The 24,671-nt window shown below is 40.3% G+C and overlaps 1 protein-coding gene and 1 long non-coding RNA gene across 2 annotated transcripts in view; one reads left to right on the top strand and one right to left on the bottom strand.

Moving 5' to 3' along the window:
* The window catches only part of COLEC12 (collectin subfamily member 12), a 177,986-nt gene extending 166,936 nt beyond the window's left edge, over window positions 1-11,050 (top strand). Inside the window, exons 9-10 of the mRNA XM_089678284.1 lie at window positions 5,411-5,556; window positions 10,086-11,050. Of these exons, the coding sequence (XP_089534410.1) occupies window positions 5,411-5,556; window positions 10,086-10,108 (169 nt within the window). The 3' untranslated portion in view covers window positions 10,109-11,050. The remainder of the gene's footprint in view (window positions 1-5,410; window positions 5,557-10,085) is intronic.
* Window positions 1-24,671, bottom strand: part of LOC149473448 (uncharacterized) — a 74,538-nt gene that overhangs the window by 15,161 nt on the left and 34,706 nt on the right. Inside the window, exon 2 of the long non-coding RNA XR_016312854.1 lies at window positions 8,105-8,177. This is a non-coding gene — a long non-coding RNA (uncharacterized LOC149473448). The remainder of the gene's footprint in view (window positions 1-8,104; window positions 8,178-24,671) is intronic.

Genomic DNA, 24,671 nt, shown 5'->3' on the forward strand with positions numbered 1-24,671 from the left:
ATTGACAGTTAATGGTGCCTTGGTTAGTACATGACCACAAGCAAAATGGCCCTTGGACTCAGGATTTGACATGTATTTTGAATCTGTTACCTAATAATAAAGCTGTTACAATGTCCAGCATGTTGTAATATCTCTGCTTGATGCAACGTGATGTTTTGGGAATTTTACTCTTTGGTTCCAAGGATGTAATACATAAGACATGGCCCTACAATCGTCTAGATATGTATTACAATCAAAAAGTGTAAACAAACCAATGGCTGTTGTTTCTGCTGTAAATTTAATTTCGATTGTAAGCCCGAAAGAGCAGGGCCCTCGAACCTCTCGTATATTGTTTTGTTACTGTATTGTCTCATGTACTGTCCCCCACTATATTGTACAGCGCTGAGCAAACGTTTTGGCGCTATATAAACACTGTATAATAATAATATTAATTATAAAATGTGGCCTGTCAACTGTCTGTAGAAATCAGGTAAGGGCTCGATCATTTTTGCAATAACAAAGTATTGACATCCCCCTACTGACTTATCTTACTTTACTGGCATTCCTGTGCTGAAAGGGGAAATTAATTAACACGTATTTCATGTTCACCATTTTCCTTTCTGGATGACATTTGCATAAGCACTGTCGGTGAGGAGAAAATATACTAAGAGGTTGATAAAAGAATAATTTGAGAGTCATGATTTTAGTATAATAATAATTAGATCCAGAATAGAAAAAACTAAGGAGTGGAAATTTTTAATTCTGTATAATACCTGCATTGTCATAAAATACAGTACTCGGCATAAATGTGTACACCCCTTTTAAAATGTAAGATTTTATTCAAGATCTCAATGAACACAAGAACAATTTCCAAAATTTTGACAAAACTGAGTTTTATAGAAAATTTTTTAGCTCATTACATGAAAGTAAGGTTAATAATATAACTTAGATTACGAAATCTTCAGTATTACTCAAATTATGTGGTGCAAAAATGAATACACCCCACAACAAAAACTACTACATCTAGTATTTTTAATGACCTCCATGATTTGTAAGGACAGCTCCAAGTCTTCTAGGCATGGAATGAACAAGTTGGCGACATATTGCAACATTTATCTTTTTCCATTCTTCAAGAACGACCTGTTTTAGAGTCTGGATGCTAGGTGGAGAGTGATGCTCAACTTGTCTCTTCAGAATTCCCCATAGGTGTTTGATTGGGCTAAGATCAGGAGACATACTTGGTCACTGAATCACTTTCACCCTGTTTACTCCCGGGTTTTGGCTGCTCCCCTCTTTACTGGGCCTTCCAGAGGGATCTTGGGAAAGCTTAAAATCTTAACACTTGTCAAAGGATCCTACTGCACTATACTGGAGCGTGTTTAGCAGAATTTGTGATCCCCAACTTTTCCAGGATCCTGTAAGCAGACCCTCTGGTGTTACCTTACCCACATGAGCCCACCGAAAACCTTAGAATGAGACTTTTTTTTATGATTTTATCCTGAATTGTTATTTATATTTCTATGATGCAGAATTTTTACAGTAAGGGACAGCCATCTTGTATTTTAATGTAAGGTCTGCTTTACGGTTTTAACAAATTGTAAAGTTAATCGACAACTAAAGTTCATAAAAATTCAAGGTTAAAGAAGTAGGAATAAGGGCAACTGAAGCATACATTCAATGTACCTCTGAGTCCTGCGTCCAGTAATCTGATCTCTGATGGCCATTTACACTGTTGTGTCTTAATGCATGCATTCTGAAATGCTAAAATGTACGTGTCGTGGTTCCCCACAGTAAAGTGTTTCTGTTGCTATCTCAGAGCTGCAGTGCAGCACTTTTTAAAAAATACAGCATGTCTGATTTTCCCTGCACGCTTTAGGCTAGCTTCACACTTGTGCGGTTTCCATGCAGCTGTGTTGCTGGTGCACTGCAGCCCATTCAATTGTATGGGCTGCTGCATACACTGAAATTGCTGGGACAAGGTCCCTGCACCTTTTTAGAAAACTCGGCCACAGGGACACCACATAGTGCAGTGTGGTTCACAGTGCAAGAAAATTGCACTTCGGTTTCCAGTGCATGGGCATGCTATTAGGATTATTTCCTGAGCTGCAGTATGTTTGTCTGTTGACTTAGAGGGTTATTTACTAAAACTGGAAAGTGCAAAATCTGGTGCAACTCTGCATAGAAACCAATCACCTTCTAGGTTTTATTGTCAACTTCTAATTTAACAAGCTTAAGTTAGAAGCTGATTGGCTACCATGCACAGCTGCACCAGATTATGAGTGCAACAGTTTTAGTAAATCTACCCCACAGTGGCTTGGCGGGTCCATAGAAGCCAATAGCAACACATAAAAAAAATAAATAACATGCATTTTGATGCCTTAGCAACAAGTGTTAATGTGGAACTGAAGGCAAAATATTGTGAACAGGAAGGCATTTATTACAGAAATGGCATGAAATGTCTTTTATGCAATAAAATACATTTACCTGCCTGTTCGCAGTCCTTTGTAGAATGTATACTTTGCTATGCATGCACAGCTCAGTATTCATTCTGGCATATTCGAAGTGTGCCGGGATGACTGCACTCCTGTGCATGCATAGGAGTGATGTCATCCTAAACCAGCCAATCAAGATGGACAAAGACTGGCACCCGGAAGAAGCTGGGGAGAAAATGCTGGTGAGGGACCTCACAGGCATCAGACAGTTGGAACAGAGGTAAGTGCTGCATCTGTGCCTTTAGTTCCACTTTAACCAGTTCCTGACCGCACTGTAGGAAAAGACGGCTACAGTGCGGTCGGCTAGTTCTGGGAGGGTGTCCATGGATGTCTTCCCACAACCATGCTCCCCATGCACGATCTGTGATTGCTGTGTCCTTCAGACACAGCTCATCACATGGCTACGGAGTGGGCCAATCGCAGCCGCTTATACCATGTGACCAGCTGTGTCCAATCACAGCTGATCACCGGGTAAATAGGAAATGACGGTTATCAGAAGTCTTCTCCTCACACTGACAGCATCTACACTGATCATCAGGGCACTGATCATCAATGTACTGGTGATCAGTGTAGCTTCATCACTGTGGCCAATAGTGCCCATCAATGCCCATCTCTGCTGGCAATCAGTGCCCATCAGTTAATCAGTGCCGCCCATCAGTGCTGCCCATCAGTGCCACCTATCAATGCCCATCAGTGCCGCTTAAGAGTGCACATCAGTGCCGCCTATCAGTGCCCTTCAGTGCTGCCCAACAATGCCCATCAGTGCCGCCCATCAATGCACATCAGTGCCACCCATCAGTACCCCTTAATAGTGCCCATCAGTGCCGCCTTTCATTGCAGCCTCATTAGTGCCAATCATTGCAGCCTATCAGTACCCTTCAGTGCCTCCTGATCAGTGCCCATTAGTGTAGCCTATCAGTGCCCATCAGTGAAGGAGAAACATTACTTATTTACAAAACTTTATAAGAGAAACTAAGAAACTTTTTTTTCAAACTTTTTTAGTTTGTTTAGCAAAAAATAAAAACCCCAGTGGTGATCAAATACCACCAAAAGAAAGCTCTATTTAAAAAATGATAAAACTTTAGTTTGGGTACAGTGTTGCATGACCGCGCAATTGTCATTCAAAGTATGAGAGCGCTGAAAGCTGAAAATTGGTCTGGGCAGGAAGGGGGTAAAAGTACACAGTAGGCAAGTGGTTAAAAAGTCTTGGTTAGGGGCTGTTAACTCTATCCACTTCAAATTCTATATTCAAAAACACGTCAATGGGCGTCAAAACAAATTTCAATGTAGACGGTGCATGACAATGCACCTGCCTAATGCTACAAAAACTTAGTAGACACACATAAATCTAAACGGGCCCTGAGGGGTTCCATTCCATACTATTTTATATCCTGCAGCAGCAGCAACCTTGACTTGTGAACGGTGAACATCTGACACATCAGCCACAGCAATGACAACATCTGCTGTCAAACTGGGAAGAGAAAAAAATCTTAGCAAAGTGACTTCGGAAAAAGAGAAATGATTATCAGTGATAAGATGCTTAATGTTGCTGAATATGTATACTTTTTGATGTGTTACAGGGTTTCCTATACATTTCTAGTTAAACTTTAGTTAATGCTTCATTTTAACAGTCCTGACGTGATAATGTGTTTGAGAACTGTTTATACATCAATAAAGAAGCAAAAATAAATACATGTGGTTTTATTTTACACCGCTTGTGAAAAGAGATACCATAAAACTATGGTTAGCATGTGTTCGTTGAATTAGGCAAGTTAGGCAAAGAAAATGCTTGAGATTTTTGCGTCTTATGAGATGAACCACTCAGGAAATCCCAGACTGCCCCCCTCCACCCAAATATAACATGTCCCTGAACAATAATCCCTTTTTATTTCTTATCAGTTCATATAACCTTTGAGTTTATTTAAGTAAAATATATGAACTAGGTATTAGGGGAATAAATATAATATTCTATCATCCAATTTAGTAAGCATGTCATTATTATTATTACTATATAGGATTTATATAGCGCCAACACTATGCTCAACTCTTTACAATATAAAAGGAGACAATACAGCAACAATGTGGTTCAATACAAGAGGGATAGGAAGACCCTGCTCCTTGGAGCTTACATAGTCATAAAGGAATTATAGGGTGCTATAAAGTCATTAGTAATGATCCTAAACTACTTATTATCAAGGATAGTACCCCATATTAAAAGTGACCTTGCCCCTTGGAAAAAAATAAAACAAGGACATCCTGTAAAAAGAAAAAAAAAAGTTTTGTGCTTACCTATCAAGCAGGCGCTGTGATAAACCTTCACTCTTGAAGATCCCTGGGTACCACTGCCATTTGAAAAGTGTTAGATAGTGTGTCTCTAGATGGGCATGATGGTTCCTCTAACAGGCTGCAACCTCACTACTGTGTCCTGTAAAAAAGTTACTGGCCTGCAGGAAGAACCACAGTGCCCAGCAGCAGACACACTAGACAAAACACTCAGATATGTTGGATAGATGTGGCACTCAGAGCTCTTTAAGAGAGTGAAAGTTTAACACACAGTCAGCCAGAAAGGTAAGTATACAATTTTTTATTAATTTATTTATGGTACTTATATAGCGCCGTCAATTTACGCAGCGCTTTACATATATATTGTACATTCACATCAGTCCCTAACCCTCAAGGGGCGTACAATCTAAGTCCCTAACTTACATTCATACATACACATACTAGGGACAATTTAGACAGGATCCAATTAACCTACCAGTATGTCTTTGGAGTGTCGCAGGAAACCAGAGTACCCGGAGGAAACCCGCACAGGGAGAACATGCAAACTCCAGGCAGGAGTACATTTGTTTAAAAAAAGTTTCATGAGTGTGAGTTGCTCTAATGGCTGACCTGTTTCCTTCCTGTCCTTTAAGAGACTTTTATTGTGTATCTTGCAGAAATTGGAAGCCTGGGCAACCCGACAACTGGACTCCAGAAGAAGGACCTGGGGAAGACTGTGCAGGGTTAATATATTCAGGCTTGTGGAATGATTTCCATTGTTCAGATTTCAATAACTTCATCTGTGAGAAACCTAGGGACCAAGGTAAGATATGACCTGAAATGCCTCTCTGACTTCCTACTTTAATTATATAATGTATATGTGATTGTTTTTATATTAAAATAGCAGTGACATTAAGCTTTTATGAGTAACCCCTACAGATTAGCAAATTAAAAAAAATTATATATATATATATATATATATATATATATATATGTAGAATATAGGTTATACAATTGCAACAAGTCAAATTGCAATTGAATCTTATTAAAAATTGCCTTTCCTTTTCCATCTTCAGCTCTGTAATTTTCTGTAAAATGAAATGCAATATGGCTACCTGGAGGTGTTCTGCACACAAATGCTGTACAGAACACCTCCCAGATATGTCATTTCCTGCTTGTATGATTGGCTTAGTGATTTTCCCAGAAGTCTGCACTAAGGTACAAATCAGATTTTTGGCATCCCCTGCCACACAAAATGCCATTTTTGGTGATGAACTCCCAGAGGAAATCACATCTAAAGGGATTCTGACCCTGCAGTTTTCCTCATTAGAGCCCTGCAGGTGCACTGGCTGATTGATAATTATGAAGTCACTCTCATATAGAGTCACTGTGCATATGGACACAGACAAACAAACAGCTACTTTTTCAGAATAACAAAAGGTAGGAATCTGCAACAAGGTTTGTTAAAATCCTTGTAATGTACATAGATCACCCAGAGGGGAATATTTTTTTTTTCTCAACAAAAGCGGATTTTCTCTTTAAACATATTGTCTTGGTATGGTGAACCATACAATTCAAGTGCTAAATTTCTTCTGTAATACACTTTGGGGGTCTATGTATAAAAATGTGACCAGAGGAGTTAAAGAAGAAATTTGTGCAAAAATTTTATTTTCCCATGCAGTGGGGCTGTGCTGTTGTAAAGCTGAGATATACTTAACTAACCTACCAATCCTCCGAGCACAAGACTGGTCCCCACCATTCCTGCCCCTCTACCCCGCCTGCTAGCGGTCTTGTGAATGGGCTGTTCCTGATGCCATCGTGCCCATTGGCTGGCTGTGGACGTGAGGACGGCAGGAACAGTCCACTGAATGTGGGGGAACATGGTTTTCCGGAGGATCGGAGGACAGGGTAAGTATGGCTTTTCCCTGAGCCTCTGGACAAAATGAGAAGTCAATCCATACAGTGCGGGCACAGCCCCACTGCATGGGAAAATAAAAATAATTAACTGAAGTTCTGCTTTAAAGAACATATGGCCAATATGGAAAATAGCCAAACACTATAGGATAAGAACATTTGACCAGAAGTAGAAATAATAAAAACTCATTATATTTTGCATTTATATGCACCATACTGATGCTAATAATTCAGTCAGATTGCTTTGAGAAACATATTCACTTTCCTTTGCTCTATATTTTTCTGGCATAATTTCCTCTTAAAGCCAAACTTCATCCAAAAGGGGATGAAAAGACAAGCTCACATATTCCTTCAAAAAAGTTTCTCTGTAAGACAATAACAGACAGTCATATCCAAGGGATCCTGCAAATCATGTGTTGTAAAATCCAGGGCTACAACAAATAGTAATACATTCAACAGGGCACAGTCATTTGTATTCCAATAGTTAGTACCCAAGAAAGTCAAAGAAAAAAGCGAGGGAGAAAATATTTCCCCAAAGGGAAGAAGTAGAGGAGTGCAAAGTGAGAAACTCCCAAAGTGAAGAAAACAAAAGGGTGGGCTGAGGGGGGGTGGATAATGAGGGAATGGGAAGGAGGGGGAGGGTACCTCAGGAAAAGGAAGAGGGGCGGGTGGGAGAGGGAAATGGAAGTAGGAAAAGCCAAAAAAAAGAAAAGATCAATATGTCAATTAATCAAAAATAAGGTTCCTAGCATCTACCCAAGCCTACCATATTTTCTCAAATTTTTGAAGGCAGTTACAACCCATATATGTGAGCCGATAAAGTGGAAGGACTGCATTGATCATAGACCTCCAAGCAGACACTGTCGCATGGGTCTGCTAACTTCCACTAGAGAGAATTGTCTTTCTAGCATAGTATGCAGCATAAAATAAAAACAGCTTCTGATGAGAGGTAGCATGGAGATTATCAATTATGCCCAACAACAATAATGAAGGATCCACAGTAATAGTGACCCTGTTTATGGTGTCAGGACCATAAAGTGTGAGCCTACTTTAAAATAGAACTGAATTAATCCAGCAACTGTTGAGACAATAAATACTTGATTAAGACTATGTAACATACAGGGAAACATATACAGTGCAGGGGTCAGGAGTAAATACCATACAAACCAGTGTACAGAGTACAGCAGTCAGGATAAATGGGGGAGATAGAAAGAGGGTAAAAAAGGGAGGAGTGAGAGGGGGGGGGAGAAAAAGGGGGGATGGAAATCAGAGAGGAAGAGAGCAGAAGAATGGTAAAAAGAGGGGGGGAGGGTGGGGAGATTGGCAAGAGAGAGGTTGGGGAGAAGGGAGGGAGGAGGAGGGGATAGGGGGTGCAGGGAGAGAGGATAGGAAGAGATGGGAGGGGTGGAGGGAGGGGAAGAGAAAAGGAAGAGTAGGGAGGAGGGGTGTTCACTCACCAATTATGGTCCCCCAGGCCTGGTCTCCTAGCGGCCGAAATAGAAAGATACTGGTCGCACACCACCGCAGGACCTATTCCAAATGAAAAGTATTTAATAATCCATAATAGGAAGTATAGTACAGGAACAAACAAGCTGTATGTTGATGCACTACACATAAATATGTGCTTCATTGCACATTGGCGATGTGGGATAAGCACCTGCACAGGACTGTGGTGATTATACTCACCTGAGCGGTGAATCTTGGATTTGGACAGTGACAGCAAGCAGCCAGGATCTAGAGCTGCAAGCTCTGTGTTCAAATTTGCCATCTGCGTGCCCACATATCCCCTTTCACAGGTTGGAGTGTGGGTGGACACAGAAGATAGGATGTCCATAAAAATACAGATGGTTACCAACCCTGATCCTCATTATCATTATAGGACACAAATTCATCTTGGTTTGTTGTTTCAGTTTTTGGACTGTTCCCCCTGGAGCATACCATACTGTTTAACCCCTTCACACCTAAGGGTAAAACAAATCTAAATGCCTAAGCACAATTTTGCAACGTTGACATGTGTTAGTAAAACTTGCATATCATCACAACTACTTTGTACATCCAGGTAAATTATACCTTGTTTTTTACAGGAGAAATTGGGCTTTCATTTGGTGGTAAATGGTAATGGATATCTCCTGATTTATTTATATTGTCAAAGGAAAATTGGCCCAAAATAGTAAAATAAAATATTTTTTTTTATTTAGCTGTGTGTTTCTTGTTACTACCATAACTTACCACCAAAGTACAATGCAAAATACATTCTACAGCTCTTGACGATCGCAGCGATATCATATATGTGTATGTTATTTGTTTTGTACCTGTAGTACAGCCCAGAAACAATAGTGCACATTTTGTTTTTGTACTTTTTTTTTACCTAAAACACACTGACGCTAACTGACACTGATACCAAATTTTTTTTAAAATCCTGACCTTTGGCCATAACCTTTTTGACCTTGACCTTTGACCCTGACTTTGATCCAAACACCCTGGCACTGAACTCGATGAAACCTTGATCTAGGTATTTTTCTTTATCTTTTAATATTTTTTTTTTTTATCTTTTTTTTTTTTTTTTCACAAACATTTTTTCCCCCTCTATGCCAGGAGTTAGAGAAATACAATGTATCTCTCTCCTCCATTCATAGAGAGAGAAAAAAACAAGGGGGCCGGGCTGTACAGTGACTGATCACTGTGATAGCCAATCAGAGGCTACCACAGCGATCATGTGACCCAGAATCTGGAGCCCCAGGTCCCGTTCGTTAGAATGGGACCCGGTGCTCTCAGTGACACCGCGGTCTTTGTGCTGGGAGTGCACTGTGTGGCGCATTCCCAGCAGAAAGACAGGTACACAAATATGCCGCCCCATGGAAAAGAGCCCAGTTCTGTGAGGCCACATTATTGTGTTACATTGGCATCAAGGGGTTAAAGCAATGGGAGATTTAATAAACTGTAGGTAGAAGGTAGGGGAGAGTGGGGAGACAGCTTCACAGACCTGGCAGATATTTCTTGAAATTGTATCTGTCAACCATTGTGTTAATAGTCCTAATAACAATTGAAATCAGGCTTGCTTCTCCGTTTGCTGTCAGGGTATTGCAAAACATTTATTCCAAGTCAAATGTAGGTATTTAAACTGGTTGCATTTTAAAAAACACAGATTTTATGATTTATCAATTAATACGGAATTGTGTTAACTTGTGTCCTTTATATCAGCCTGTAGCTCAGCTTTATTGAACCATATAGAATGACTCTCTTCAACAACAAAAGTACAAAAACTTTGTAGGGCCCTTTTCAACATGACGTACAACTAGACCACAGAGGATGTAACTCGAAAAAAAAATTCCCACCTTCATGTTTGAAATAGATTAATGGGATCATGGATTGTGGTGTGTAGAATTTGAAATCGTGGGTTGTGCAATCGGAATACTAACCGTGTCTTCTATTTACCAGGTCAGCCTACAGAAGTATCATAGAATAAGGTATTGTGCAGGCGTTGAGCGGACATGGAATATAATATTAGAACTATTTTGGAGACCGTTCTGTCTGAGAAGAACAAAAAACTGGATTGTGCTATACCAACAAAACTCGCAAAAGCAAGCACTGAAACTGGGCCAACATGAACTTCCGCAATCTATCATTATTTTTCCAAGAACTTTGCTGCGGATTGAACTTCAACTATTAACCTAGAGTTAGAGATATGTCTAATACAATATAACCATCAACAGGGAAAGTATTGAAACACAGTTTCATAATTACCTATGCAATATCTGCTTGAAAAATGACTTTGGATATAGATTAAACAACTGTATTCACACAGTGTTTAACTAGAATCCAAACTGATTATAAGGAAGAAAATACAGGTTTATAGCTGGTTTCTTACTCAGTGGAATATATTTTTTAAAACGCTTTTGAAAACATTTGTATTTTTGTACAAGATATTTGCATTTTATTATTTTTGTATGTATTATAGAGATTCAGTGCCAAAGAACACATTATTCATTGTAGTAGAAACAGCTAATCATTTAAAGAGAATTTTATCACTCCAATGTTGCCAGTTTAATACTCCTGTGTTTTAATTTTAGAAAATGTTTTACTGTGGTACACAAACAGGATCTCAGTGGTCATGTAATAGGGCCAAACATAGAACTCAAATTACCTTGTTTCAGTTGTACCTTAAAAAGAAACATAATCCAATTTGTTACAGGCCTGGTTTGTACAACGGCGTTATCCAGTTCCAAATGGAACATGATCCTCTTGCACTCTCTGCCAGAACATTTGTTTATTGAAGCTATGGTCTTATAAATGTCAGTTGAGACCCTTTACACTTCGGTTTTACCTTCAAACCTCACATTGGATACTATTTTGTTGTGGCATGTCTGTTTTAAAGAATGTCAGTAAACCATACCGAAAATTTTGATATTGGTCTTTCTTACTGTTTTATAAAGATACTATTAATTTGGTTTTTACTTGGGTTTCACTGATTTAATGCCATGTGTCCAGAACATTTTCAGTGAAATGTCACTAAAAATTAAATTGAGTTGAATTATATTTGAAAGTAAATTCTACCTCAAACTGATATTTTGGTTTCTGGTGGATGACGTTAAGGGTAAACCACTTCTTGTACCTCCTCAGTGCTCCAGTGACATGATCTCCTTTATGGAATTGATTGCTCTGCTCCCCCGTAATCCAAGTGGATGCCTCATTCTACAATTATTTAAATAGAATCCACTGGTACCGGCTAAAGCATGGGGGTTGTATTTGACTTCTGAGAGAGATATAAGGAGGTGTGAGTGTTTCAATCTCACTCAAAACTAAAATGATATTTTAATTGTAGAGTACAGGACACAGAATCTGTAGCCATAGACCGTCGGTTATATGTTGTCCCCAATTTTTGGACACTGGTAAATGCTTAAAGCAGTGTTTCTCAACAAGGGTTCTGCAGGAAGTACTTAAGGGTTCCGCAACAAATCAACATTGTGGCATATGTATACTGCCCAGTGTTGTTTCCAGTAGTGTTGTCAATGGGCGCTAACAGTCAGTGCTGTCATTGCACATTGATAACCAATGTCTCCTCTGTAGTTCTGGCTCCAGTGAACTCATAGGGAGGCGGCGGGAGTACTGCACAGAGCAGGAGCTGAAAGGGGAGGTGTTATTTGGCAACGTTGATCGCAAGGCGGTGGGAGGGAGCACAGAGTGCAAGCTCATGGCTGCATCACAAGGTGAGATTCTTTGATGACCCTGTGTAGCGGTGCAGGTGAATCTGAGCTACTACCTCCAAACAGTAATCAACAACTTCAAAGGTAGGGTGCTCAGCCTGGGAAGGTCTCTGCAGACTCTATGAATAATCCCAAACAGAAAAGGGTGAGCACCACAGATGCAGCTAACAATTTATAATCTTTATTAATAACTGGTAATAAAATAGCCAATAATACATCAACGCTTTTCAGCTGATCAGGCCTTAGTCATGGTTGTATAGCTTTGCGATGCAGAGTGCAGAGGATGGCGGTGCAGAGGAGGGAGAGAGTCGGAGCACTGTGGGTGTAAGGCAGCAGTCAATACAGACTAGAGGTTGAGCAGAGAGAGGGAGCACATTGCTCAAGAAGGAGGAGACATCCAGTGTTTGGCAACAGTGATGCAAACTGCAAAGAGGGGGAGCACACAGCTGGATGAGACTGAATGTAGCAGAAGGTGAGATCATAATAGCTTTATGTTATGCCATAGCTGTACATAAGGATATTATGATCTCACCCCCATTACATTCAGTCTCACCCAGCCACATGCTCCTGCAGTCTGCATTCAGTGCTGCCATACACTGGATGTGACCCCGTGCTACATTCATCCACGTGCACTCGCTATCTGCTTCCCCCCTCCACAGTCTGCATTCACCACTGCCATACAAAGGATGTCCCTTTCTGATGCAGCCTCATGTTCCCACTCTCGAAACGCCTCTCAATGCCACTCTCTAAGTTCACAACTGCAGAAGAGGCACAAGGGTATCAATGCGCACTGTCAGTGCTTAATTAAAACAACATTGGGCAGATATACATGCACCACAATAGCACACTGTCATGTACTGCACAGTTCCCTGCAGGTCCTCCTCTTCTGTCTGTCCCAGGCTCTTATATGTGATATCAACTGGGATGGACGAGAGGAGGGCTAGTGGGGATCAAGGGGAAAAGTCATGTTACAACAACCACTTCCCTGTACTGCTCTGCATTTGTTTGTTAATTTGTTACATCTACAGTTGCTGATCAGATCCAAAGTTCTGTGAGCTGTAGATCTGAAAATGTTTTAAGGGGTTCCCCGAGATCTCAAACTTTTTGCCAAGGTTGAGACGCACTGGCTTAAAGTAAGAACTCCAGGTTTTAGTGAACTTTAAAGAGGTTTCTTTTATTAAAATAAAAAACATGTTATACTTACCTGCTCTGTGCAATGGTATTTCACAGAGCCACCCTTTACCTCCTTCCCTGGGGTCACACACCAGTGCTTTCGGTACCTCCTCTCCTGCATGTGCCACCATAGAAAGCCATGTGCTATTAGTGCACACACGAGGGCATGCTTCCAAGCCAATGGCTCCTGCTACTTTGAGTGAAGCCTGTGATAGAGGAGAGAAGAACTGCAGAATGGCTAATAGAATACATAAATGAAAAAAACTTTTTTTATTTTAGACCCACTTAAAATAGTTTGTTTGGATCAAGCTCCCTATAAATGGCTCTGCAGTACTCAGCCCAACTAAAATTTGTTCCAGGAGCAAGATGGGAATTTTGTGTCTTGCTGCTGGAACACAGTGCTATACACTATATGTAGCTGAGGCTACATACAGTTAATACAGCGCTCACAACCATTGTATCTGTTAGTGAAGTAAATGGTTTGTTTGGACTAGCTTGGTCCAAATAAACTATTTAAAGTTCAATAAAAGCTGGAGGTGAACAGAAATCATAATTATTTCCTCCTAAAAATGTCATGCAGAAGCTGAGTGCATTCAGACTAGAGAAATGAAAATTATAATAAACCGAATTTGTTTCCCATGTTGATCAATGAGGATAGTATTTATTTGTTCCATAACATGAAATCTGATTGGTGACAATTGTCAATAATATATTTGTTGTTATTGGTATTTTCTTCATAAATCATCCCTATAGAGAGATAACAGAAAGCTTAAGTAGAAAAGTAATCATCTGACAAGGGATTGGAAGCATTATTTGGCAGGGATGATTAAAGTAGAACTAAAGGCAAAACTATTTTTTTTTTCATTTTGGATAGAGTAGGGAAAGATTATAACCTCTCTCAGTCTTTTTTGCCCATCTGTTTCCCATTGGGGAGATTTCCCTCACTTCCCGTCCCACAGCCAAAACAGGAAGTGACAGGAAATCCCTACAAAGTGAGGGAATCCCTTTTTGTCACCAGGGTCACTAGAATTAGTATCCCCATTGAAAGATTTCTCCTCCACTCCTGTTCTAGGGACAACCATACATTCGGTATTTTCTGTTAAATTTCAATCTCATTGAAGACAAGAAACAGAACAAATAGAGAGGGTGACTCTCCCTAACAAGGGCATGGACAACATAAAAATTGATTTTATATTCCCTCTCCTTTCTGACCAAAACAAAAAAAAAATGTTGCCTTTAATTATACTTTAGGGTCTTGTTTAAAGTTGTGATGCTCTGTGAAGAGCAATGTGAGATCACATTGCATTTGTTAGGCAGTAAGGAGGTATCAGACTGCCGGCCAGTTGCAGTATGGCACTATTCACTTGAATGGGTCACATTTGTCGGGTGTTAGTGTCCAGCTGATGCGACAAGAAATCTAATTCCTGCTGTGGCATATGTACATCCCCAGCCACTGCCTTTCCAGCTAAAGGGGGAGAAGTTGAGGGAAAGTAAAGATGTGGCGCAACCTTTTGGTTTTACTGCCCCGCAAACGCTAGAGTAAATGAGCCCTAATAACACTGGAGTAAAGGATTCAAGGAGGTGTTATCTTTGGAAACCAATCAGATGTATACATTAATTTTCTATCATCCAGAAATATAACAGCTGCAATCCGATTGACATTTTATAATTATTATACCTATAATTATTTTAACTAGTTGCACTATCAAAAATAAAAATTGATACAGTTACAAAAATTCACAGATATAAATATATGTGTTTATCTGCCTGACATCTAATGCAATTCTGAAGAGATAATGAGGCCAATTTACTAATGAAGCCGAAAATCTCCACTCAAAAAAAAAATACGCAAAAAGAAAATGGTTCGATCACACAAACAGCATCTGTAAATGACTAGGTATTTCAAGTAAACAGAATTTTTTTTTAATATGTATACAATGTTTTGAGTGAAGATTTATAGCTCCTTTTGTACATAAGCCCAGATCCCTTTGGTTTGATGGGAGTAGCACAAATCACAAATGTAAAATGTTGAAAAAACAAACCTCGCTTAAGAAACAAACCAATGAGAGAGAGCCAAAGAACAGAAACAAGAGACAGTCAAATCAGCAATAACAACACTTCTTCCTTCTTGTAACCTTAATCAGTTGTCTTCATCTGCTGACAATATTAGGAATACCAGGAAAAGGGATTTTTGTGGTAGGATGTTTTGTTATGTGGTATTGGCCTGGGTATTATTCCCAGGGTTGATTTAATACAAACATGTGAAAAACTAATAAGTATGAATACAATGTTGTGGTTTGTATAATGATTACAGCTGAAATGAATAACTGTGACAAGTTATAAAAAATATACATATGCGATACAGTATGTTTTGTCTTTGACCTTTGAATGAATTTATAAACAGGCGTGGAATGGATGGGTCATCTTACCATAGGTTGTATGTTCAGGGGAATCATTTTCTATTAAAGTTGAATCTAAGTACTTTGAATTGCATAAGTCTTGTCTGTCTCAAAAGGAATACAAATATTGGTGGGTCTGCTTGCTATTAGTACCGGACATGTGAGCAATAGTCGCATTTCCATCTAGAGCAGCAGTTCTCAACCTGTGGGTCGCGACCCCATTGGGGGTCGAAAGACCCTTTCACAGGGGTCGCCTAAGACCATCGGAAAACACATATTTCCGATGGTCTTGGAAACTGAGACAGCGCTCCCTATCCGTCTCCAGGCGGGTCCGCCCACATGCAGATACGCCCACATACGAGTACCCGGCGTGATTACATCATCGCGCCAACCCCATCACATACACCCCATACAAATACAGGTGTATGTGACAGGGTTGGCGCCATAATGTACTTATGTGGACCAGTCACACGTGTAAAGAACAGCTACTGTGTAGAAAGCAGTTGCTGTGTTGAAAGCCGCAGTATTGGAGGTAAGTGTCAGGAATGGACTCAGCACTGGTGGTGGGACTCGCCTGCCGTGTGGGCTGCAGTACCAGAGCTGACCAGCGGGTGCTCTCAGCACTGGTGGTGGAACTCACCTGCCGTGTGGGCTGCAGTACCAGAGCTGACCAGCGGGTGCTCTTAGCAGCCAGAAGCTCACAATCAGCCAAACCTGGGGCTGATTGTAGAAAGGTGTATATAAGGCATGACCAGGCCTGTGCTCTGGGCCTTGGTGTGATGTCAGGAATCAAGGAATGACCAGAAAGGTGTGGACTGACACAGGGAAACGCAGGTCTCAGGTACAATATAATACAGTTTATTATTAGCCACCCAGATATATAACTATATAAACGCACAGTGAACAAACTAACCTTCCACTAATCTTAGGAGGTGCAGGAACACAGGCGTAGTCAGGGCTGGAGAGGTGGAATGGTCAGGCCGGCCGTAGGGTTCTGTAACGACTGCCTGGTGGTACCTCTAGCGGTCCTCAGGGCAGGATTCCCCAGGGCGCGGAGTCTAAGCCCCAGTCTGCCTTTTCACCAGAGCCCCTGATGGTGGGGATGGACTTGGCGCAGGACTGAGACCAGGTCGCGGCCCCTGAGTACACCTGCTAGTGGTAGGGGGATCCGCCAGAGGTATGTGCAGGGACGGCTGGATCCGTGCAGGATGGATGGATGGATGGATGGCAGAGTAGTTCGCGTGCTCAGACAAGCCGGGTCGGTAGCGGTGGAGGCAGATCAGTACAGAGCAGCAGGCAAAGAGCAAACGGGTCACAAGCCAAGGTACAGCAACAGGAGGTCAAACAGCATAGGAGTAGGCAGAAGAATAGTCAGGGATGAGCCAGTAGTCAGAACAGGAGACGGTCAACAGAGATCAGGATCAAGCCGGGTCAGCAACGAAGCAGGGATACAGGTACAGAGGCTCATGGGAAAACATACACCAAGGCCCAGAGCACAGGCCTGGTCATGCCTTATATACACCTTTCTACAATCAGCCCCAGGTTTGGCTGATTGTGAGCTTCTGGCTGCTAAGAGCACCCGCTGGTCAGCTCTGGTACTGCAGCCCACACGGCAGGTGAGTTCCACCACCAGTGCTGAGAGCACCCGCTGGTCAGCTCTGGTACTGCAGCCCACACGGCAGGCGAGTCCCACCACCAGTGCTGAGTCCATTCCTGACAGTAAGATATTTACATTACGATTCATAATAGTTGCAAAATTACAATTATGAAGTAGCAACGAAATTAATTTTATGGTTGGGGGTCACCACAACATGAGGAACTGTATTAAAGGTTGCGGCATTAGGAAGGTTGAGAACCACTGATCTAGAGCATGCTCTTGTCAGTAAAAGTTTTCCTAACTGGTGATATTTGGAACAGTTTGAATGGGACAGAATAGTTTCCTTTAGCTGACATCCTCTTCCATTTTGGAAGGTCAATCCTACCTCTAGAACAATTATCTTCAACCAGTTTAAGATATTTTATTGTTGATTGCTGCCTCTGAGCAAATTCTCATCTTTGATATGGTGTTATGGTCTGATGAAACCAAGGTTGAATGCTTTGGCTATAATTGCAAAAGATATGTTTGGCGCAAAAACAACACTGCACATCACCAAAAGAACACCATACACACAGTGAAGCATGGTGGTGGTAGCATTGTGCTTTCGGGCTGTTGTTCTTCAGCTGGAAATGGGACCTTAGCCAAGGCAGAGGGAATTATGAACAGTTCCAAATACCAGTCAATATTGGCACAAAACCTTCAGGCTTCTGCTAGAAAGCTGAACATGAAGAGGAACGTCATCTTTCAGACCCAAAGCATACATCCAAATCAACAAAGGAATGGCTTCACCAGAAGATGATTAAAGTTTTGGAATGGCCCAGCCAAAGCCCAGACCTGATATCTGATGGAAAATCTGTGGGGAGATCTGAAGAGGGCTGTGCACAGGAGATATCCTCGCAATCTGACAGATTTGGAGTGTTTTTGCAAGGAAGAGTGGGCAAATATTGCCAAGTCAAGATGTGCCATGCTGATAGACTCATACCCAAAAAGACTGAGTGCTGGAAACAAATCAAAAGGTGCTTCAAAAAATGAGTAGTTTAAGGGTGTGCACACTTATGCAACCATATTATTTTAGTTTTTTATTTTTACTTCCCTCCACCTAAAATATTTAAGTTTGTTGTTCAACTGAGTTGTACAGTTTATAGGTTACATTAAAGGTGGAAAAAGTTCTGAAATAATTTATCTTTGTCTCATTGTTTTACACCAGAGAAACCTGACATTTTAACAGGGGTGTGTAGACTTTTTATATCCACTGTGTATATGTATGTGTATATATATATATATATATATATATATATATTTATATAATTTTAGATTTTATATACTTTTGTAAGGCAAAAAAAGTTGTGGACCACTATTACAATACAATGAATGAAAAATTAATTCATATGAGTCATGCAGGTAAATACAACAAGTATCTTGTTATTTTATATATTTTATTAATTATGTTCGGACCAAAACAATTTAAAAACATTATTCAGTTTTAACAAGTTAAATGTGAAATATTAATGTTTCATTCTTACCAGCTGCAGCAAGCAGATAGATGATGATAGAATTTCCTCCTTTTTAATTAGGTTGACTTTACTGCCTTGTTGTGAGTAGCTTGTATTGTGAACAGAGCTCAATAACAGAAGGTTAAATTACAAACACAACTGAATAACACGCATTTCTCTCTGCTGTGTATGTAGGGTTCAATCTGAATTTTTAGTTACAGTGAGACAGCAGCCGTTACTGGGCTTTCACTTTGGAAAGCTCAGAATGCTTTGCAAACTTTGGGTCATTGGTGCACTTTGTATTAAATTTTTATTTGTAAAAAAATAAAGAAAACTGATATAAATTCTCTAAATACTCTAAGTTTAAAAAGCAAGCCTGAAAAAAAGACGAATAAAGGATAATTCACTCTAAGGATCACGTTACATTTGAATTTTGGGTGTAACATGTTCCAGCTCTTGCCCCCTTCTCCCCCTGATCCCCTTCCCCTGCGACAGCAGGTGGGGGTTCCTGTCACCCACAGCCACTGTCACATTTCAAATCAGTCCATCTGTGCGGGGCTCCCCCGCACAGCCACGTCATTCTTTGACAGGGATCTATGAATAAGTACATTACAAGTCCCATCAGCCTCCGCAGAAGATGGACTTGTAGTAGTCAATGGACTGCGAGTGTGCTGATCAATGTGCTTGTAGTTCATTCACTATTCCTCCAGCTTTTAACTGACGTATTGTACAGAGTTACAGCCAGAAAGCTGGGGGAAAAGTGTACAGAAGCCTGTCATTACAACCGAGATCCACTAATGTAGCAGAATCACCTGACAAAGGCTTCTACATAGCATTGCTCGCTCAGAATGCTGCCGATTATTTCCCTTGCTAGCAAGGGGGCAGCGAAGGAGTGTCAGCTCACTGGTCCAGCTAGCAAAGTGAGCAGATGCATAAGAACAGGTGGTAAGTTAGCGATTCCATTAATGGTGAATCATTGCCTGCAACAGGATCCCCCATGTGATATCAACCTTATTAAAGCTGGCCATACATGGTTAGAATCTTGGCCGGTTCAGCAGGGACCAACCGAGATTTGCACCATGTATCAGCAGGCTGAATGCACCCAGTTTGGGTATACACAGCCTGTCAGATTTTACATGTGATTTTTGCTAGCAGCTTTTATAGCCGCTAACAGTAATCACTATGTTCTCTCGGCAGGCATGCCCCGCCCCGGGCTCACAATGGCTCCACAAGAGGGAGGTTGTTGGAAAAAAAAATCCCTCCATCTAGGGCCGACTTAACTCAGAATTGTTCTGCATTCTATCACAGAAGACAGTGAGCACCCGAATGAACCTGTAAGAATATCAAAATGGGTTCAGATAAAACAGCAGAGAGTCTGCATGTCTGGAAGTGACATACAGTCAACAAAGAAACAGCAATAACTATTCCTGGGAATATATTTTTTAGCCTTAGTCAACAATTGGTAATCATATTCACTGATAAAAAAAAAAGCAGCTGGCTTTTACACTGGTTTTAAAATGTACCAAAATGTGGTAGAAGGTGTCAGAGCTTCAGGTGTTGAAGAGCTCTACAATGTCAAAAGCTACAAAATATATTTTATCTTTCAGTTTAAACGTAGACATGGAGGCTGATTATTGAGTGGTTGCAGGAGGTTTCATCACAGGCTCACAACATCAAGTTATGAATTGATGTCAGTTTATACATTTAGTTTTAGGATTATAATTGACAAGATTTGGCCAGATGCAGGCAGGTGTCCACTGGACACAAAGGAATGTGCTTGTCAAAGGACTCTCGGCAGGAGGAAGGACAGCAGGCATCACACACATCTGCTCCAGTGCAGACCATCACTGGAGGGAACCAGGTTAACATGAAGAACAACAGCAATGAAGACACTCATTAGGTGGCCTCCATAAATAAATAATGGCAGCCTTATGACAGACCACCCTAGAGAGGAAAATGTCTGTAGAGAGCTTAAAAAAACAACCCAAGAGCAAGGTTCCAAAAGGATTCTCAAAACCAGATGGCATAGTGGTTAAGCAATGATAGACAGTCTTATCTTTTCAGGGATCAAACTAAGCCAGGAGCAGAATTGTCTATGTTACTATTAAAATGCCATACCTAATAATAATATTATCGCCTCTTCTGATAGGAACTTCGACTTATTTAGAATGCCACTCACAAGTGTAATATCTTTGCTAGAATTTTAAATTGTACATGTAAACTGCTTAAACTATTCTTTTAAATCTCTTCATCTCATATTATTGATTTAAAACTTAAATTGCATTAAATACTAGCTTATTTTTTTGCTTTGTACATAGAGCCAGTACAATCTGAAAAATATACATTTACATTTCAAAGAGCCTGTTAGGGTGAGGTAACATTTGACCAAACACTAAAGTGTAACTCCACTTTTGTTGGGGAAAAAAACAATCCTTGGAAGATCAATGTACTTTGCAAGGATTTTCACAAACCTTATCGCAGATTCCTACCTTTTGGTCCTTTTTTTTTTTTTGTTATAAATTCTCTTTATTGACTTATAAAGTGAAGAATACAAAACAAAGCCTATTGGGCATACCCAGGCTTGAACAAATCACAAATAATAAAAAAACAAACAAACAAGAAGACAAATATAAGACGCAGATAAGGTGAACAACAACAAACAGATGACAACCGCACCCAATGATATTACAGGGCTTAGATAAGGCAGAAGACAATTCCCACAGAAGAAGATCACTGACAACCCACAGCGAGCAAAAAATATGCGACAAGAGGTAGAGAACTATCACTCGATCCTAATTAGAGCTGGAAGAGACCAATTCGGAAGAGTCAATCCAGATATCCCACACCTACGTAAATTTAGCGGGACACCCCTAGATTCATAAGTATATTTATATAAAAGGAGGACCGTATTAACCAGCTGTTTCCAGAAACTGGATGTGGGGGTATGAGGAGACGTCCACTTTAAGAGTATCGCTTTACGAGAATAAAAAAGCAAGAAACCAATCAAGGTTCTCGTGGACCTTTTGTTCCTGTTTGTTTCACCATGCCCTTTGCAGAATGATTCTAAATGGGAGTGACTGATTCATTATAACCACCTGGTGCACTTTCAGTGTTTTGATGAGGAAAGTTGTAGAGTTGGCATCCCTTTTGAACTATTTAACCCTTGGTGGGTATCTCACTGAAAGTGAAATTTCTGTTTCAGAGGATGCCTAAAATTTTTTTGTATCTTAGTGAAGACTTTTAAGAAAATCAAAGAGCCAATCACAATGAAATGACATTTCTGGGGTTGCCATATAGCATTCAGTTTTACAGGAAGTTACAGCAGCTGCAGATTGAAAAAGAAATTTTAATTAACATTAAATTACAGTATGGCTTTTATAGCAATTGTATATGCTATAGTTTTTTATTTGCTATATTTTATTTAATGAAAAAGTTATTTTTTATTTAAAACTTATTAAAAAGTATTTAAAAATGTATTAACCTTTTGATTAAAAAGCTATGCTTTAGCCACTTCACGTCCGGCCCATGTAGATAAACAGCCGGACGGGAGCGCTGCCGATTAGGGTGGACATTTCTAAACATCCCCCCGCATCCATTGCCTGTGTGCGCTCGCGAGGCACAACGATCGGTGCCCGCTGTGTCCTCCGGATTGCTGTAGGGACATCTGTGTGAGGTCCCGATTCATGTGATCACTGATTGGCCAATCAGTGATCATATGAATAGTAGTAAACAAGATGTCACTTCCTGACGTCATTACCTAATATTTGTGAAATCTGTGAATGATCACAGAGGTCACATGGTACAAGGCTATTCACAACAGCCTTGTACCATGTGACAAGCTGTGATCAATCACAGCTCACATAATATTTCTCAATGGCTGCAGGAATGCAAGCAGAGAGAAGGAGAAATGATTGCTTTTACAGCCTTTATGGGTGCAAAGCAATCAGTGTAAAAAATGAAAAAAAAATCTTCATTCCCCCCTCCCCCCCGCAATTGTCATTCAAAGTGAGATAGCACTAAAAGCTGAAAATTGGCCTGGACTGGAAGGGGGTGAAAGTGTTCAGACTTGAAGTGGTTAAACATTAAACAAGGCAAAAATGTCCAAAGCAAAGAGTAGACTTCTAGAAAACTAAGTAAGATTCTAGAGATGTTTGCACATGCCATTCAATAAATTTGTGAATGTCCTTGCAACTCTGACAGCCAAGACACTGCAATTTTCAAATGGTGACTTTAATTTCATGTGGGCAGCACATTGATTAAGTGCTTAGTACAGCTGTCTTGTAGCACTGGGGTCCTCATTTCAAATCCTGACCAGGACAATATCTGCATGGAGTTGCATGTTTTCCATGTGCCTATATTCCTCCCAGGTACTGCTTTTATTTTTGACACTCCAAAGACATACTAGTAGATTAATAGCCCTTCTCTAAATTGGCCCTAGCATGTATATATACATGTGAAATAGTATGTAAAGTACTGCGTAAATTGACAGCACTCTATAAATATCTGCAATATATCAAAAATATGGATCCTATCCCATGTTGCATCAGTTTGGATCCATCAATGGCACTATTAGTTCTACTGTACACTCCTATTCTAAGAAATGTTTAAATAAAGAACAAGTTTACCTAAAATATTCTAGTTTAAAAAAAAGGAAACAAAATACAATTAATTTTTATCAAATCTTCTAATTATTCTTGCTTTAAAACTGGCAATAGGGGATTTGTTGATGACCAGAATACTTACAAAAGGGACTGTACCAATGCACTACAGCAGGCATGTCATAGTGGGTGATATTTGGGTAGTCTGTGTCCCTTTTCTATATTTTTTCATCCCTTGCCCAATTTTAGTGAATTATGTCCCAGATTCTTGTATAGTTCATGAAGCCTACACTTCCTTGCAATTTTGTAGCTGAAAATATCAAAACTGCTTTCTGGCAAAATCTATTTTAATAACTGCATTTGAAATAGGTGGGTGTGACCCTCAGTAGATACAATGCAGCCCTCACTGTGTTATTCTACTCAGATTTCCCCCTGTACAAATCATTAGTAAGACCTCGTCTGGAATATGCCATTCAGTTTAGGGCACCAATTCACAAAAAAGGATATTGGGGAACTAAAGAAAGTACAGAGAAGGGCAACCAAACTGATAAGAGGTATGGAGGAGCTCAGCTATTATTATTATTATTATACAGTATTTATAAAGCGCCAATAGTTCGCTCAGCGCTTTACATTACAAAGGGGGACAGAACATGTGACAGAACAATGCCAATACAATGCAAAACATGAGGGGATCGAGGGCCTGCTCTTTCGAGCTTACAATCTAGGAGATATGAGGAAAGATTAGAGGAACTGAATTTATTCTCTCTAGAGAAGAGGATATGAAGGGGGGATATGGTCCTTATGTATAAATACATGGGGGTCCATATAGTGAACTTCATGTAGAGTTATTCACTTTCAGGCCATTACAGAGGACAAGCTGGCACTATTTAATGCCTGGAGGAAAGGAGATGAAACCTTCACAGTGAGAGCTGTGAAAATGTGGATTAGACTTCCTTAACAGTTGGTTCTGGCCAGCTCAGTAGACTGCTTAAAAAAAGAGCTGGATGCATTTCTAAATGCACAAAATACAACTGGATAGTAATACTTATAGGTAGTAACACCACAAATTGTTGATCCAGGGAATATCAAATTGTCTTCTGGGAGATCAAGACTGAGTTTACTATTGCCCCACTGGAGCAATTTGAACCATGCTTTACAAGGTTTTTTTTTGCCTTCCTCTGGATCAGCTATGGCTATAGGATGATACTCTATATGGAGGTCTATTTATTCAATTTTTTTTTCTATTAATTGAGCTAGATAGATTTTTCCAACCTAACTATGTACATTGGCCTTTAGTTTCTGTTGAGTTTCATAAGCCTGCACTATTGTAATTCTTGATGGAAAAGCTAGAGTCCTAAGGTATTTGTGTGCAAATCAAGGTGTAATTATCATTATTGACCGAAGTATACCTTTGACCCCTTGTCATTGACTGCACGCAAATTACTGGCCTTGTAGAACTGGGCTTTTGTTCTGTGGGGTCGCTAATTTGCGTACCTGTCTTTCTGCTGGGAGCACGCTGCACAGCGCACTCTCAGCACAAAGACTGTGGTGTCACTGAGA

The sequence above is a fragment of the Staurois parvus genome, unplaced genomic scaffold (assembly GCF_062004578.1).
Source record: "Staurois parvus isolate SC_StPar_1 unplaced genomic scaffold, SC_StPar_1.0 ptg000015l, whole genome shotgun sequence".
NCBI lineage: Eukaryota > Metazoa > Chordata > Amphibia > Anura > Ranidae > Staurois > Staurois parvus.